The 14,526-nt window shown below is 35.5% G+C and overlaps 1 protein-coding gene across 3 annotated transcripts; it reads left to right on the top strand.

Moving 5' to 3' along the window:
• LOC105173585 (zinc protease PQQL-like) lies at positions 1,302-13,541 on the top strand. Of its 3 annotated transcripts, none has more exons than XM_011095375.2 (22): positions 1,302-1,597; positions 4,155-4,401; positions 4,475-4,600; positions 4,747-4,884; positions 4,983-5,117; positions 5,221-5,478; positions 5,542-5,679; positions 5,759-5,828; positions 5,914-6,127; positions 7,033-7,138; positions 8,334-8,567; positions 9,314-9,478; positions 9,559-9,708; positions 9,794-9,885; positions 10,200-10,281; positions 10,379-10,462; positions 10,548-10,664; positions 10,733-10,843; positions 11,044-11,124; positions 12,422-12,616; positions 12,843-13,016; positions 13,098-13,541. In XM_011095375.2, the coding sequence occupies exons 1-21, from the start codon at positions 1,383-1,385 to the stop codon at positions 12,918-12,920; spliced, it is 3,036 nt and encodes a 1,011-aa protein (XP_011093677.1). In that variant the 5' UTR covers positions 1,302-1,382; the 3' UTR covers positions 12,921-13,016; positions 13,098-13,541. The 3 variants fall into 3 exon arrangements, with proteins under 3 accessions (XP_011093677.1, XP_020553644.1, XP_011093678.1); XM_020697985.1 differs by having other exon boundaries at positions 1,464-1,597; positions 4,160-4,401; XM_011095376.2 differs by having other exon boundaries at positions 1,464-1,597; positions 4,160-4,401; positions 4,470-4,600.

Below are 14,526 nucleotides of genomic sequence, written 5' to 3'. Positions count from 1 at the left end.
GTCAATAATTTCAAATTAAATCCTATAATTTTGTGGCGCACGAACAACTGATCTCTACCTTGAATTTTTTTTAATATTTTTTAACAGCCCATTAGTTCATTTGCAGTTACAAAAAGAATTTTAAAAAAAAAACACTTAACTCTTCTCTCTCAAATCCTCCCACAAATCAAAATCCGAATTTAACTAAATCAAATTTTCGTCCGACATTTCTGAGTTTCCACCACATAAATTGAACTACGACAGAGTTGAAGGAAGCAGTGAAGTGAAGATGATTTTGAGAAATCCGTAGCTTATGGACTTCTCCAAACTCCAAATACGAGAAATATGGCAAGACTTTTTAACCTTTTGTGCTTTTATATTATGGTTAGTGGTTTAAAATTGTTAAACATGTGGTCCCTTTTGTGTGTGTTTTTTTTGCTGTTTTATTGTCTGAATGGTTGAATTTAGCATCATTGTATTTCTTTTTTCATTTATACCAAATCTTTATTGACTGTTGTTTTGCTTTTGCATTTTTAGGTTCAATAACATATATAAAATATGATTATATTTCTATTTTCAGGCATCAAATGATTCGAGACTATTATACTTGACCATAGTAGTAAATTGCAACATAGTCGTAGAGTTTCTTTTCTTTTTTTTTTTAAGGAGGATCAGTGCTGGTTTTTCAACTATCCTCCAAAAGACTCGAACCCACGACTAAAGTCATAGGTGCAAGATGCTCTTGCCAAGTCATAGTTTGTAGAGAGTAGTGAAACTAGGTCTGATTTTTTTGACGTAGAGATACGTATAGCAATTAGACACTTTTTAGATGATTACAGTTAATCTATTATCAGATTTTGCATTGGGCTAGTTCCATAAATGACGTGTTGATCCAAATAATTATAAATGGCTAACTGGGTTGAGTTGATTGAGAGTTGGGCACACTCGACAAGTGTGCAAAATAAAATAAAAATAATAATATTTATATATTTGTGAGGGTAAAAATTAAGCACAATAATTTTTATCATAATAAACTCAAAATTTAAAATTTATATTAATGATCAAAATACATTCAATATGTATGTATAGTTTAAAATTTTATTACATTTTTTGTCTGATTGAATAAAAAATGAATATAAAATAAATAAATTGATAAAAAATAATAAAACAAAATAACATGAAATATGCATTAATACAAAATAACATAAATATGGTTTATTTTATATATGAATTATATATATAAATATATTGATAAGTATTATTTAATTTATGTAAAAATGGATGGGAGGGTATATTACGGTAGATACCAAAGCTGGTAGCATTACCCAAAATAAGCTTTTATTGATACTGAACACCAAAATTTCACTCTCGACAGAAACACTAACAAATTTGGAAAATCGGGCATGGATTTGTTGCCGGGAGAGTCGCCGCAGATCTTGAGCAAGAGCAAGCAGCGCTTCCGCTCGCTCAAGCTCGTTAACGTCAATGACGACGATGTTTTGCCGGAGACGCCGTACGGCGTCGACTACGGCCGTCTCACCAACGGTCTCACTTACTATGTGCGCTCCAATTCCAAGCCCAAAATGAGAGCTGCTCTGGCTCTCGCTGTTAAGGTTGGGTACGTGCCCTCAACTCAATTTCTGCGTTTTCTTTTGGGAGTAAATTTTGCGGTAATTTTCTCTTTTCTTCTTTTTGGTTGCGCCCTTCCTGTATATCGTGGTGTGCTGAGTGTTTTTTTTTTTTTTATGTTTATCCTAGTCTTTTTGCATTGCACTGGAATTTGGAGGTGATTAGCGGTTCGGATGAGTTCGGGGCAATGATGTGAATTCTAGTAGTTCGGTTTTTAGTTTTTCAATTTTCAGTGATTGCATTTTACCCATTTGCTCTGTTCCGTGTGGTGGTTCTCATTTTCTTAAGGAATTTTAGCATATTATGTGACAGCCCCGTTTTATACAATTTACGTTAATTTGCCCATAAAGATTGGTAATTAAGTGTAAAAGTTTATAACCAATCTCTCTGTCCTCTAGTATATACTGTTCCGATTCTGGACCTGATGATGCCTTCAATCCCTTCAATATAAATGAGCTAGTAACTCTATGCCAGCCAACTGCTAAGAAGCTCGCTCTTCCCAATTTTGGCCAGCTATTAGATTATATAAGTCTTACTTGAGCTCAAACAAGTTTCCGGTAGTCTGTTTAAGAGGTGGAAATTCCAAGAAGAAGAAACATAAACTCCTGTTACAGCAAGAGTTTAGCTCCAGTATGATCGTGAAATGCCAGTGAAATAAGTATTCTTTGCCCTTGTGAAGAAAGCTCTTAAGTTTAGGATATTGATTCCTAATTACAGCATCCAGTTACATTCTCCTGAGTTGCATTATCCCCTTTAAGCTAAGACCCCAATTACTTAAACATTCTATACTAAAGCGGGCAAGTGCATGGGGTACATTATTCTTTTCGTTGATCTTTAGTGCTACACTTGGAATTACGGTACATTAAGTTATTACTGTGTCTTCTCCCTAATTCCATAATGCTTATGTGTGGTAATTCTTGCTCTTTTCTCTGAAGTAGTTGGGCAGTATTCAGTAATTCTATGAGTCAATAAAAATATACTAGTAATATACATACAGGTTATTTATTTTAACTGTTAAAATCTTGTGGATAGGCATGGAGTTTCACAAGGATCCCAAATTCAAAAGATTTACGTTGGAGATGACATACTCTGACCTCCAGCTTAGATGAGGATGAAAATGTTAACATAAAGTAGATTAAGGACAATCACCCTTATAAAGTATGGGCTGTAGCCTAACATCAATATATGGATTTCCATGTTTGTCCAGTTTGTAGAATACTTTGATCCCCCCTAATAATTCTGCACTTCTTAAGATCTTGCTTTGCTTGGTTTAGCAGCATAAGGGAGGAGATTCACTGCACCATTTCCATTATGAAGTATGTGTTAAATAGAGGCCTTAAATACTGTCATGAGTGCTCTGATCATCAGCTGGAAGAGCTTCCACTATAGAACAATTATCCTGGGCAACTGATAACTTTTACTTCCACTTGAATCCATACTGCGACAATTTTCATACCATGCTGTACTCTAGACTATGAAAAGTTGGCAACTCTACTGAGATGGTAATATAAGTGTCAACATAATCAGAAAAAACAGAGATAAGATGCCTGTTCTGGTCATCAAAGGACCTCTGAGCCTAACTGATGCATACAGCAATTCTCGTTTAAAACAAATAAACTTATTGACAATTCTGTGATGTACCAGAAAATGCTCTTCCTAGTTTGATGATATTTATATTCAATTATGACTACATATATATCCAAGGCATTTCGTCATTGATTGACAAATTTAGTCTGAAATTTTGCTGGAAGATTTGATTGAAAGTTCTCACAACTTCAGTATGTACCCATTAATCTATAACAATGATACAAGAATTTTGAAATGAGTCTGAAATGTTGTGAATGAAGCAAGGTCTTGAAGGTCCATTGACTCCATTCCGTTCCATCCTCTACCCTGTCATCCTTAACTAGTATACTAGTCATGAGTAACTCTATGGCTATGATCGTGGAAGCGTAAGGCCAAAGGAAATGTACTTACTACTTAGTGGCTAGCGTTGAATTACACACAAACTTTTTGAGTCTCATGGTATTATATGCATGATTCTCACTGTAATCTCATTCAACTTGCTTGTGATTGTCATTGGAGACATGCTTGGTTGGAATTCTTAATTAATCATTTTCAGAACAGTCCAACAATTGAACATTCAACTCTTGTGTAAATGCCAGGGTCCTGGCATGGATACAAATACATTTTTGAGAAGTAGGAATGAAATAATTATGATACTTGACCAAGGAAAATACGAATTGGTAGGAGAATGTGTTTCTGTCTGCATTTTAGTTAAAGAGAAAGAGAGTAGAGGGATGGATCTTTATCATGATTAACTTTCTGGGAAATATCTTTTACTGTAGTGTGCTACTGCTAGTCTAATGCCCTTGCCCGGGAAAAATATTTATTCTGATATGTGTAAAGCTTTCTGAGTAAGTGTATTTTCTTTATATTAGACCTATATTACCAATCTGAAAACATAAATTAAATCTACGTTCCTGAAAGCCGAGTCCTTTAGATAGTCGATGCATTTACTGATCTTAGCCTTTGATTCATGGCAGTTCAGTTTTAGAAGAGGAAGAAGAGCGTGGAGTTGCTCACATAGTCGAGCATCTAGCTTTCAGTGCCACCAAGAAATATACAAACCATGATATTGTCAAATTTCTTGAAAGTATTGGGGCTGAATTTGGTGCCTGCCAAAATGCTGTTACGTCAGCTGATGAAACTGTTTACGAATTATTTGTTCCTGTTGACAAGCCTGAACTATTATCTCAAGCCATTTCGGTCTTAGCAGAGTTCAGTTCTGAGGTATACGTTGCTTATTTTTCAACTCTCAAAGTGTATTCTTCTCTCAAACAATCTTATACCCTATGTAGTACAGGTTCGTGTATCAGCAGATGACTTGGAGAAAGAAAGGGGAGCTGTATTAGAAGAGTATAGAGGAAGCAGAAATGCAAATGGAAGGATGCAGGATGCGCACTGGGTTCTTATGATGGAAGGTTCAAAAGTAAGGGTTCTTTTTACTCGAGTTATCACCCCACCTTTCCTTGCTTTTGGTTTAGCTGAGTTGAGGATTTTAAATATAAAGGCCAATAATATTTGAATCACCACACTAATTTTTGTTGAGGAAGTAATTTCATTCCCTTGTTGCAGTATGCAGATCGATTACCCATTGGACTCGAAAAGGTGATCCGTACTGTTTCCCCCAATATTGTGAAGCAGTTCTATAAGAAGTGGTACCATTTGCAGAATATGGCTTTGATTGCTGTCGGAGATTTTCCTGATACACAGGTTAAATCTTGTGTATTTTTTTCCTTCAACAGAAAAACACCTAGCATCAGGATTAATTGGTTTTTCTCTCTCCTTGTTCCATTCTTCTTTCATGGTAGAGTGTCGTTGAGTTGATAAAGACCCACTTTGAAGATAAAATTCCAGTACTTGATCCTCCATTCATACCACGGTTCACAGTCCCATCACATGCGGAGTCACGTTTTTCAAGCTTGGTGGAATCTGAAGCAGCTGGGGTTGATACTGAATTCTTCATTTTCCTTTTCTCCAGTCACATATTTTTATTACATCAGCTCATATATTTATACACGACTTACTTCCAAAATTTATTTGTAACAGTCAGCAGTGATGATCAGTTGCAAGGTTCCAGTGGATGAACTGAAAACCGTGAAGGATTACAGGCATTTACTCGCTGAATCCATGTTTTTTCATGCTTTAAACCAAAGGTTCTTTAAATTGTCTCGAAAGAAGGACCCTCCTTACTTTTCATGCTCAGCTGCTGCTGATGTTCTTGTTCGTCCAACAAAGGCCTATATAATGACTTCAGCCTGTAAGCAAAAAGGGACTACCATTGCACTGGAATCGATGCTGATTGAGGTGCGTCTTCTATCCAGATTAACCTTCTTGTTATTTCTTCATTTTACTTATGCATGCTTTCAGGTTGCTAGAGTTCGTATGCATGGCTTTTCGGAACGTGAAATATCCATTTCCCGAGCTCTTTTGATGTCAGAGATTGAATCTGCCTATCTAGAGCGAGACCAAATGCAATCTACCAATTTACGAGATGAATATATACAGGTAACTTTCTCTATATCTTTTTTTCTTTTCTGAAGTAAGTGGTTCAACTTCATCTCACGCATATCCTTCTCATTGGCAGCATTTTCTTCGAAATGAACCTGTTGTTGGGATTGAATATGAGGCACAACTTCATAAAACTCTTCTACCCTGTGAGTATATCCTAATTCTGTCCTTTAGGGCTCCATTATAGTAAAATACTCCTAATTCTTATTGCTTTGTTCTTACTAATGGTAGATATATCAGCCTCTGAGGTATCCAAATATTCAGAAAATTTTCGGACATCATGTAATTGCGTTATAAAAACAATTGAGCCTCAGGCAGCTGCAACAGTGGATGATTTGAGAACTGTTGTTTCAAGGGTTAATTCTTTTGAAGAAGAAGGAAGCATTTCTCCCTGGGATGATGAAAGCATTCCAGAAGAAATTGTTAGTGTAGAGCCAAATCCAGGGTAAGCTTACATCACCTTTATCCTGCACATTTGAAGTACAAGAAGTACTTCTAGCCAGAAGATACTGCCCCTTTCTGTGATTTCTGGTGTTTAGGGAAAAACCCTTGGCATTGTACTTTTAATTTATTAGTAGAATCGACTATGTGCCAGTAAATCATTGTTTGTGCACCAAGAACTAGTAGATATCGAAACCAATGATAAAGTGACGCATATTACGAGTGAATATGATATTCTTTTCCCATTTTCTCTTCTGAGGGAGGTTTGAGACATGCACCTCCACAGTAAGCATACACAGAATTTTTCGTGGCTCAAATAGTATATAAGAGCAAGGTGCTAATGTATCAAGGAGGTTTTGTCATAAAGTGAGATTGAAGAACATGGATCTGGCATAGATTGGTCTTGTAGATTCTTGCTGACATATATGCTATTATGCACATATAGAACACTGAAATCTTATTTCGCTGGGGTGCAAGAGCTTTGTTGTTTATGTTCATTATGAATTTTCTCCTTCAATATCCATATTATTTCCTAGGATTTTTTTTATTTCAAAAAATTTTCATTCAATGGTTCATCTGCTTAATAATGGATTTAAGCCTTGTCTAATTTAATACAGCAATATTAACGTACTATTGATCCAGTCTGGTACTGTATCTTCTAGTGATTCAACATAGACTGGCTGATTTCCAGGTGGTTACTTTTCTTATATTATTCCAAAATTAATGGAGAATTTCATAATCTTGTTGCATTTATGATTTATTAGATTGAAAAGTTTACAGCTATTTTCTTATTTTACTAGTTGTGTCATTTGGCTTATTCCTTTGTTCCCTATAAATACTAGCCACTACAAATCAGGCAGTTATATTACCAATTATGCTGCAGATTTGATTTATTTTATTTTGTTTCAGCCATGTGGTGCAACAGTTTGAATACTCCAGTATTGGTGCAACAGAGTTGATTCTTTCAAATGGCATGCGAGTTTGCTATAAATGCACAGATTTCTTTGATGACCAGGTAATAATAATGTAAATAAAATTATTGTGAGTTAAAGGTTATGGTTTAGAAACTTGATGGATGTAGTGGAGATCCAATTCAACCTTTGACGTTTTGGCTATTAATTTAAAGCTCAGACAACAGGCTGGTGCATTAAGGATTTGATTAGGGTGTGAAATGGATGTCCTCTGAACGTTGCTGCTGAGATATGTGATTCACTCCCAAGACAAGAGATAAAAGACGAAAAATTACGGAATCCTTATAAAATTGTGTTGGTGGTTCAGCAATTTAAGAAACTGAAGTTTGATCAGTCCAAGCCCAAAAATCTCTGTTATGATGATCTCTTTTTCTATGTAGTCGATGACTGAGATGCCTCAGTTTCTCTGTACTCGTCTTTTTGGTGTTGAAGCGATTTTATGTCCACATTGTTTGTTTTGGATGTTTTATTTGAAGGCATCACTCTTCTGTTGATATTCACAAATGATTGGTCTTAAATTTATGATCATCTGCTAATTACTTCGAATAACTAGCTCTAAACACCTTGTATAGTTATTGGTTGAGGAAAAGTGTACTAAACCTTGCTGCTTTTTCCTATTCAACAGTATGCAAAAGACACTTCTAGTTATCTCTATGTAGAAGTGTCAAGGGTCTAGAACAGTGCATTCATGCAAAGTATGCTACCTCCATGATCCTTCATCTCTTCTTTTTCGTTATTGTGGAAAGAATGGTTTAATCCTGAACTGATTGGAGGTTAAGTCAAGAAATGTATTTTGTGTTTGGCACCTTGCAACTTCATAGAATAAGAAGATAAAGGTCTCCGTTAGAGATCAGTGTGTTGAATATTATTATTGTTGTTGTTGTTATAATTATTATTATTATTATTGGTATTATTATATTATTATTATTAATAATAAAATAATATTATTAATTTTTTTGGTCTTGAATTGGGAAAGGTATGACTAACTGTGAGGCAGGATACTTTAGTACGTTGCAAAGAAGCTGCACAAATTCGTCTTCTCTTAGAATAATTGTTATGCATTGATTGGGAAGAAAAAAAGAACATAGATTGCGCTTTTCAAATCAAGCAAGGTTTATCCATAGATATTACATGTGACTTGTCAAAGAAAATTTGTTCTGGGGCATCTAATGTTATAAAGCTAAATATTCGACATTAGTTGATATTATCTGGCTTAATATTAACACTTTGTTTAAATAGGTTCTGTTCACAGGTTTCTCCTATGGGGGTTTATCTGAACTCCAAGAATGTGAATATTTCTCATGCTCAATGGGTCCAACAATCGCCGGTGAAATTGGTGTATTTGGTCATAGACCTTCAGTGCTTTCCGATATGCTTGCTGGTAAAAGAGCTGAAGTAGGCACCAGCCTTGGAGCATATATGCGAAGCTTTTCTGGCGATTGCTCGCCGTCAGACTTGGAAACCGCTTTGCAGGTTTGTTTGGTTTGGTGAAATACTTGTAACTTTCTTTGCCATATTCTAGGAGTAATGGTAGTGATTGGTAATCCTTAAATCCAAATTTCCAACGAGGGAGGACTAGTCTAATTTGGCTCCCCCCACTTCTCTGAAGGGCTATTGCCCAACCACTGGTTTCATACCGTCCGAATTTTTGAGATAAGATGATTATGTCTGCTTCATCTCCTTACTTCACTTGATTGCTTGATTTCTGAATCTCTGTTAGTCATATTTAATTAACTTAAAACATATATTTGATTAAGTCATTTGGTTCTGTCTTGATAATTTAATGTGGATTTCTGTTTTTCAGTTCAATAGCAATAAAAGTTTCTTTTTTCAAGGCCAAAGGTGTAGGTTTTAACCTGTTCAATAAATAACTGAGCCAAACTAAGATCATGCAGGGTCCAATTTTACGTAAATGCTGTTTATTTTGAACTTTATTAATAAAGCTATTCTAAAACAAGTCTGTTGTAGTTCTTTATCTACCCATGGTTAACCTTGTAAGTCAAAGCTTCACTGAAAGATGATCAGTGTTGGATATTAAGCCCAATGAGAGGAAGATAAAATGGCATCTTTTATAGATTATGTTTTTTAATGTTAGGGGAAGGATTACTGGTAGGTGCTTCCAACCCTCCTTTGGTGGGTTCTTGCATATTAACTACTCATTGCATGTACTCTCTAGCTGATGTTTCCTCTCTGTATTGGTTCTTCTTTGTCCATCCCAGTTGGTCTATCAACTTTTTGTGACAAACCTAGAACCGGGAGAAGAAGATGTGAAAATAGTGATGCAAATGGCAGAAGAATCTGTTCGTGCTCAAGAGAGAGATCCTTATACTGCATTTGCTAACCGTGTGAGAGAGATCAACTATGGGAATTCCTACTTTTTCAGGGTAAACAATATACCTTCTTAGGCTAGAAATTGTTTTTGTGTATACCTTAAGAAAATAACACAGTTAAATTTTCCATGCAGCCAATTAAAATTGGTGACCTACGGAAAGTTGACCCTTTTAGAGCTTGTGAATATTTTAACAATTGTTTCAAGGATCCATCAACTTTTACTGTTGTCATTGTTGGAAATATTGACCCTGCAATTGCATGCCCTCTGATACTGCAATATTTGGTAAGTGGGCACTTTCCTCTAAAATCTTTTTGGTGATGCATATATCTTACTTGTCTGTTTACATGTGTTTCAATCTCTTATGCAGGGAGGGATCCCAAGACCTCCCAAGCCAATTTTGAGTTTCAAGCGTGATGAACTCAAAGGATTACCATTTACTTTTCCTTCCACTGTGATTAGGTTTGTCTATTCTCAATTCCTTTGGATGCTCCTGCAGCTAGAAATGATGCTGATAAGTGTGTTACTAATCCTATAACCAAAAGACAAATAAGCGTAGTTTGGTAGTCTACTATAGTAGTTTCCTACTGTAGGGAATTATTGTTTTTGCTTGATATTAAGGGTTCGAACTCTTGGCCGGGACAATATTTAAATATTATCCATGTATAACCTTTAAATTAATATTTATTTTTGTGTGTTTAACAGTTCTCTAATTGAGCATTGACAAATTCTGAGAAATTTATATCAATGGTAAAACATAATAAATGTGGTTGCAGGGAAATTGTTCGGAGCCCCATGGTAGAAGCCCAGTGTTCGGTCCAGCTTTGCTTTCCCGTTGAGCTTAAGAATGAAAATATGGTAGTACAACATCTTCTAATAGGTGCTCTTGGACATAGTAGGAAACACAAGTTCATTGCTTCGCTTATGGAAAACAATGTTTTTACTTATATTATAGATGGAAGATGTTCACTTGACTGGATTAATCAGCAAGCTTCTGGAAACTAAGATCCTACAAGTCCTCCGTTTTAAGCATGGGCAGGTACGAACTCTTAAGTCTTTATGCTTTATTTGATTTGCACTACAGATCCAAGCTAATGTTTTCTGAAAACTACATAATTTCCCAGATTTACTCTGCTGGAGTTTCTGTGTTCCTTGGTGGTAACAGACCCTCAAGAGTTGGCAACATTCGTGGAGATATAAGCGTTAACTTTTCTTGTGATCCTGAAATTTCATCAACACTGGTGAGCTTCTTTTGTTTCTTTCATTTGTTCCAATTGAATTTATATCTTTATTGTAAATCATTCTGCAGGTCAATCTTGCCTTGGATGAGATCCTGCGTCTTCAAGAGGAGGGACCTTCAGATGATGATGTTTCTACCATCCTTGAAATTGAACAAAGAGCCCATGAAAATGGATTGCAGGTGTGCTTTCGTCAAATATGCTGAATGGAGAATAATGATATTCCATCTGGTTGCTTTATACAAAATGACAAAGAAGCACGTGGGCCCTTTTGTATCACCCAAAAATAATTCGGAGATTTGACCTACATATTTAATAACTCAGTATGAATTTGCTGGTTGACAAAATGCTGCTCTTGTGCTGATTCTTGTTGCACTTTCAGGAGAACTATTATTGGTTGGAGAGGATTCTGCGCAGCTATCAGTCGAGGATTTATTCTGACGATGTTGGCGCTTCTTTCCAGGTTTAATATATTTTCCACTTTTTACCGCTAATTCAATGCTGCTACTTCAAGCTGATTTATTTTAATAGACATTGTAAGTTGTTCTCCGGGTTATTGCGTTTTTCATGTTTGGATATTTAAAAGATATTTGTAGGTTAAATAAGTTATTACGAATGAAGCTTCTACAGTTGCTTACTAGTATTTCCTTTGTTTCACTGTGTTGTTAATAGGTCAATGCTATTCTGATAATTACTTCTTTAGATGTGAAAGTATTACCAGTGGTGTGCACAAGACCTTTTCTCATTCCTTTTATAACTGGCCTGTGAAGTACACAAACATATGCCTTTGAACTTCTGTAAAAAATTTGAGCTTTGAATGCTCTTCATAGGCTGCTGCTCTTGTAGTGCTAAAATTGTTGAAACAAGGTTTTAAACTATTTCACTTTATCCATTAATTTTTTATTTTTTATTTTTTTTTTGAGAAGTTATCCGTTAATTGTTTCCGACATTTATATTTGAACCTATAATCTCATTGTTATTGTGGTTTTGGTAAAGAATAATATGATGTGTGTCCTGAATTTATCATCCCTCTTTTTTATTGGGTATGATATGATTCATGAATTATTTTAGCATAATGTTACTGTATCTTTATTTGGAGCTGTTATTTAGTCTAACAATCATGGTTTAGCATCAATATAAGAGCCCTGAATGCGTCCTTTTGATATACTGTTTTTGGCTATATACTCACCCTTAAAGTTTAGTATATTGATAACATGATTGTTGATTGGTTCCCGAGCTTCATTTGGAAATATTAATGGGAATTGAGGAGAGAGCAGCTATGAGTATGAGTCATGGGGTTTTATCTTGGAATCATGATTTAGCATAAGCAAAATAAGTGTCATGACTCCCCATAATTACAGCTATTTTCTATTTTCTTATGTTGATTAATTGAGTATGCTTGTTAACAATATAGAAGATTTAAACACAAGTACAATTAAATGACCAAAGACAAGCATTAAAGATGAATAACTGCAATGCTGCATGTGAACACCATCCCCTGCAAATTCTGTTAAATTTGCAGGAGTCTGGCTTTCCACCCCTCTAAGCATAATTGGGGAATGAATCATTGCTCGAGTTTTCAGTATCACTTCCTCTAAGAAAAACGCGTCCATGCAGAGTGGGTAGCAACTAACCTATAGTTTGCACAGTTAATGCTAACTGCTCTTGCTTTTCCTATCATGGAAAGCACATGCTGACATTTTGATAGAAAAAATTGATGTTTTTTCCCTTGAGTAACACATTCCTTGTTGGACTTGCAGATTCAAGATGAGGGACGCAGTAGAGTAAGAAGTACCTTGACACCATTAACGGCTCAGTCAGCATTACAGAGGATTATACCTTTTCCTTGCAAAAACCAGTACACTGTAGTAATTCTAATGCCTCAGTCCTCCCGTTTCAAGATGCTAAAATCATTCATCAGCTCTATTCCAGTTCCTTATTCCAGAGATGCTAAGGTCAGTGCTATATGAATGATATTTTCGCTGTTTTCTTCCAGCAGACTTACTCAAAGAAAATGCACAAGCAGACATCCTCATTTTCCAACTTCAGCTGTAGCAGTTGCCTGCATTTCCATTCTCACAAACACTGGATCTTAAAGCACATACATGTCCTTTTCCTTTACCTGTATATCATATTATTGCACATACCCAAAGTGCACATATTTTTTCTCTCCTGCTGCAGATTTTGGCAGGCATTGGTGCCATAACAGTTCTGGTGTTCAGTCTATGGAGATACTCACAAAGAGCAGCAAAATCATAGTTGCATATATATGCAGATGGGTTTGCTGGTTTACATTATCCAAAATGATGAAGGTTTTGGTTGGGGTTGTACTGCTTTTAGTCTTTTTCATGAAAGGTAAAAGAGTTGCCAACGTTCTTGTGGCCTCAAAACTCCTATGAAACATTTCTTGATTCAAGTTTCTGTGACTGGTTGCAGGTACACAACCCGAACGTCACCCTAAACACTTTCCCAGCCTGCGATGCGTCATTGCAGCCCAACATGATAGATTCACAATTCTTTCCTGGATACTCTGAACTGCTTTATGTGATTTGATGAGTTTAAACATTTCTCAGTGATACATTTCCTGGGAGCTAATTTCTTTCAAAGTTTATTTTGGCTAAGGAAGAACGGTAAACCCCATTGTTTCCTTAATTATTTGGGGGTGGGCGGAGAGTTCTTCTTTGGTGTTGCTAATTACTGCACGAGATTAAGTGTTAATAGCACTGTTTGTTGGTAAAATCATATTAATGGGTTGGGGCTTTACTTCTTGAAATGAGATACAGTATACATTCCTGGTAAATTACATTTTTGGTTCCTATATGTAGTCACTTTTTCGTTTTGGGTCCCTAATGTTCATCTCCCATAATTTTGGTCCCTAAAGATTACAATTTCTCACTTTTGGTCTGACCATGAAATATAGGTGTACGGTGTCTGATTATTACACAGCCATGTATTTTTTTTTTTATTTATGTTTTTTTGTTTAGCATCAGAAGATTCTTCTTCTTGTTCAAATTCTTCTCTTTCAAATCACTCTATCCAAACCCCCAATTATTATTACTGTAGCATTCCTTTAGAGATGAACACTAAACTCTAATTGCTCTCATCATTGTACTAATGTGAAGCTGTTCTCTTTTTCATTCATAAAATCATGGATGGATGTGGCTCAAGATGGTCCAGTCACATTTTTCACCATTTTATCTTGGAGGAGGAATAAATAGCCAACACAAGAAAGAGTAGTAGATATTCCATTTTCTATCCTTCTGTTTCGGCCCTTATGCTTGGGACAACATAAGCACAGGACTGAGTGTTGCACGGCCCATTGTGTAATGCAACACGGATGTGTAACCAGACACGCTTAGTTTTGACGATCAATTTGACTCAGCCGATCAAAAGTGAATAAAAATTGTTAATATTTAGGGACCAAAAATGTAATTTACCCTTTACATTTCATTTGTGGAATCAACATTTTTCACTCCAGGATCTGAGTTTTTCTTGTCAAGTTTTTCTTCTCCGAGCTATTAATATTGTTTGTTTATTACGTGCTATCTGAACTCACATGTTGGCTTTAAGAAATCGATCCAACTCACATTTCAATAAGTAGACCTCAATAAAATAATAATCCAATAACTACTAGCACTTGTGACACACTTGAAATATATTATATATAAAAATAAGATAGATATATATATATATATCAACACATTATATTTTACAGAAAAAAGAGAAAGAAATACATATAAAATGAAAGAAAAGAAAACTAACTTGAGGGATCTACAACACAACAAAATATACGTTGTTTGTGAGAATTGAGTTTTACATTCTCGTCGTTCCAAAATAATGAATTTCTATCTATATTATTTTTATT

This window comes from Sesamum indicum, linkage group LG11, assembly GCF_000512975.1.
Source record: "Sesamum indicum cultivar Zhongzhi No. 13 linkage group LG11, S_indicum_v1.0, whole genome shotgun sequence".
Taxonomy (NCBI): Eukaryota; Viridiplantae; Streptophyta; class Magnoliopsida; order Lamiales; family Pedaliaceae; genus Sesamum; species Sesamum indicum.
This window is presented reverse-complemented; position numbering and strand designations above follow the sequence as displayed.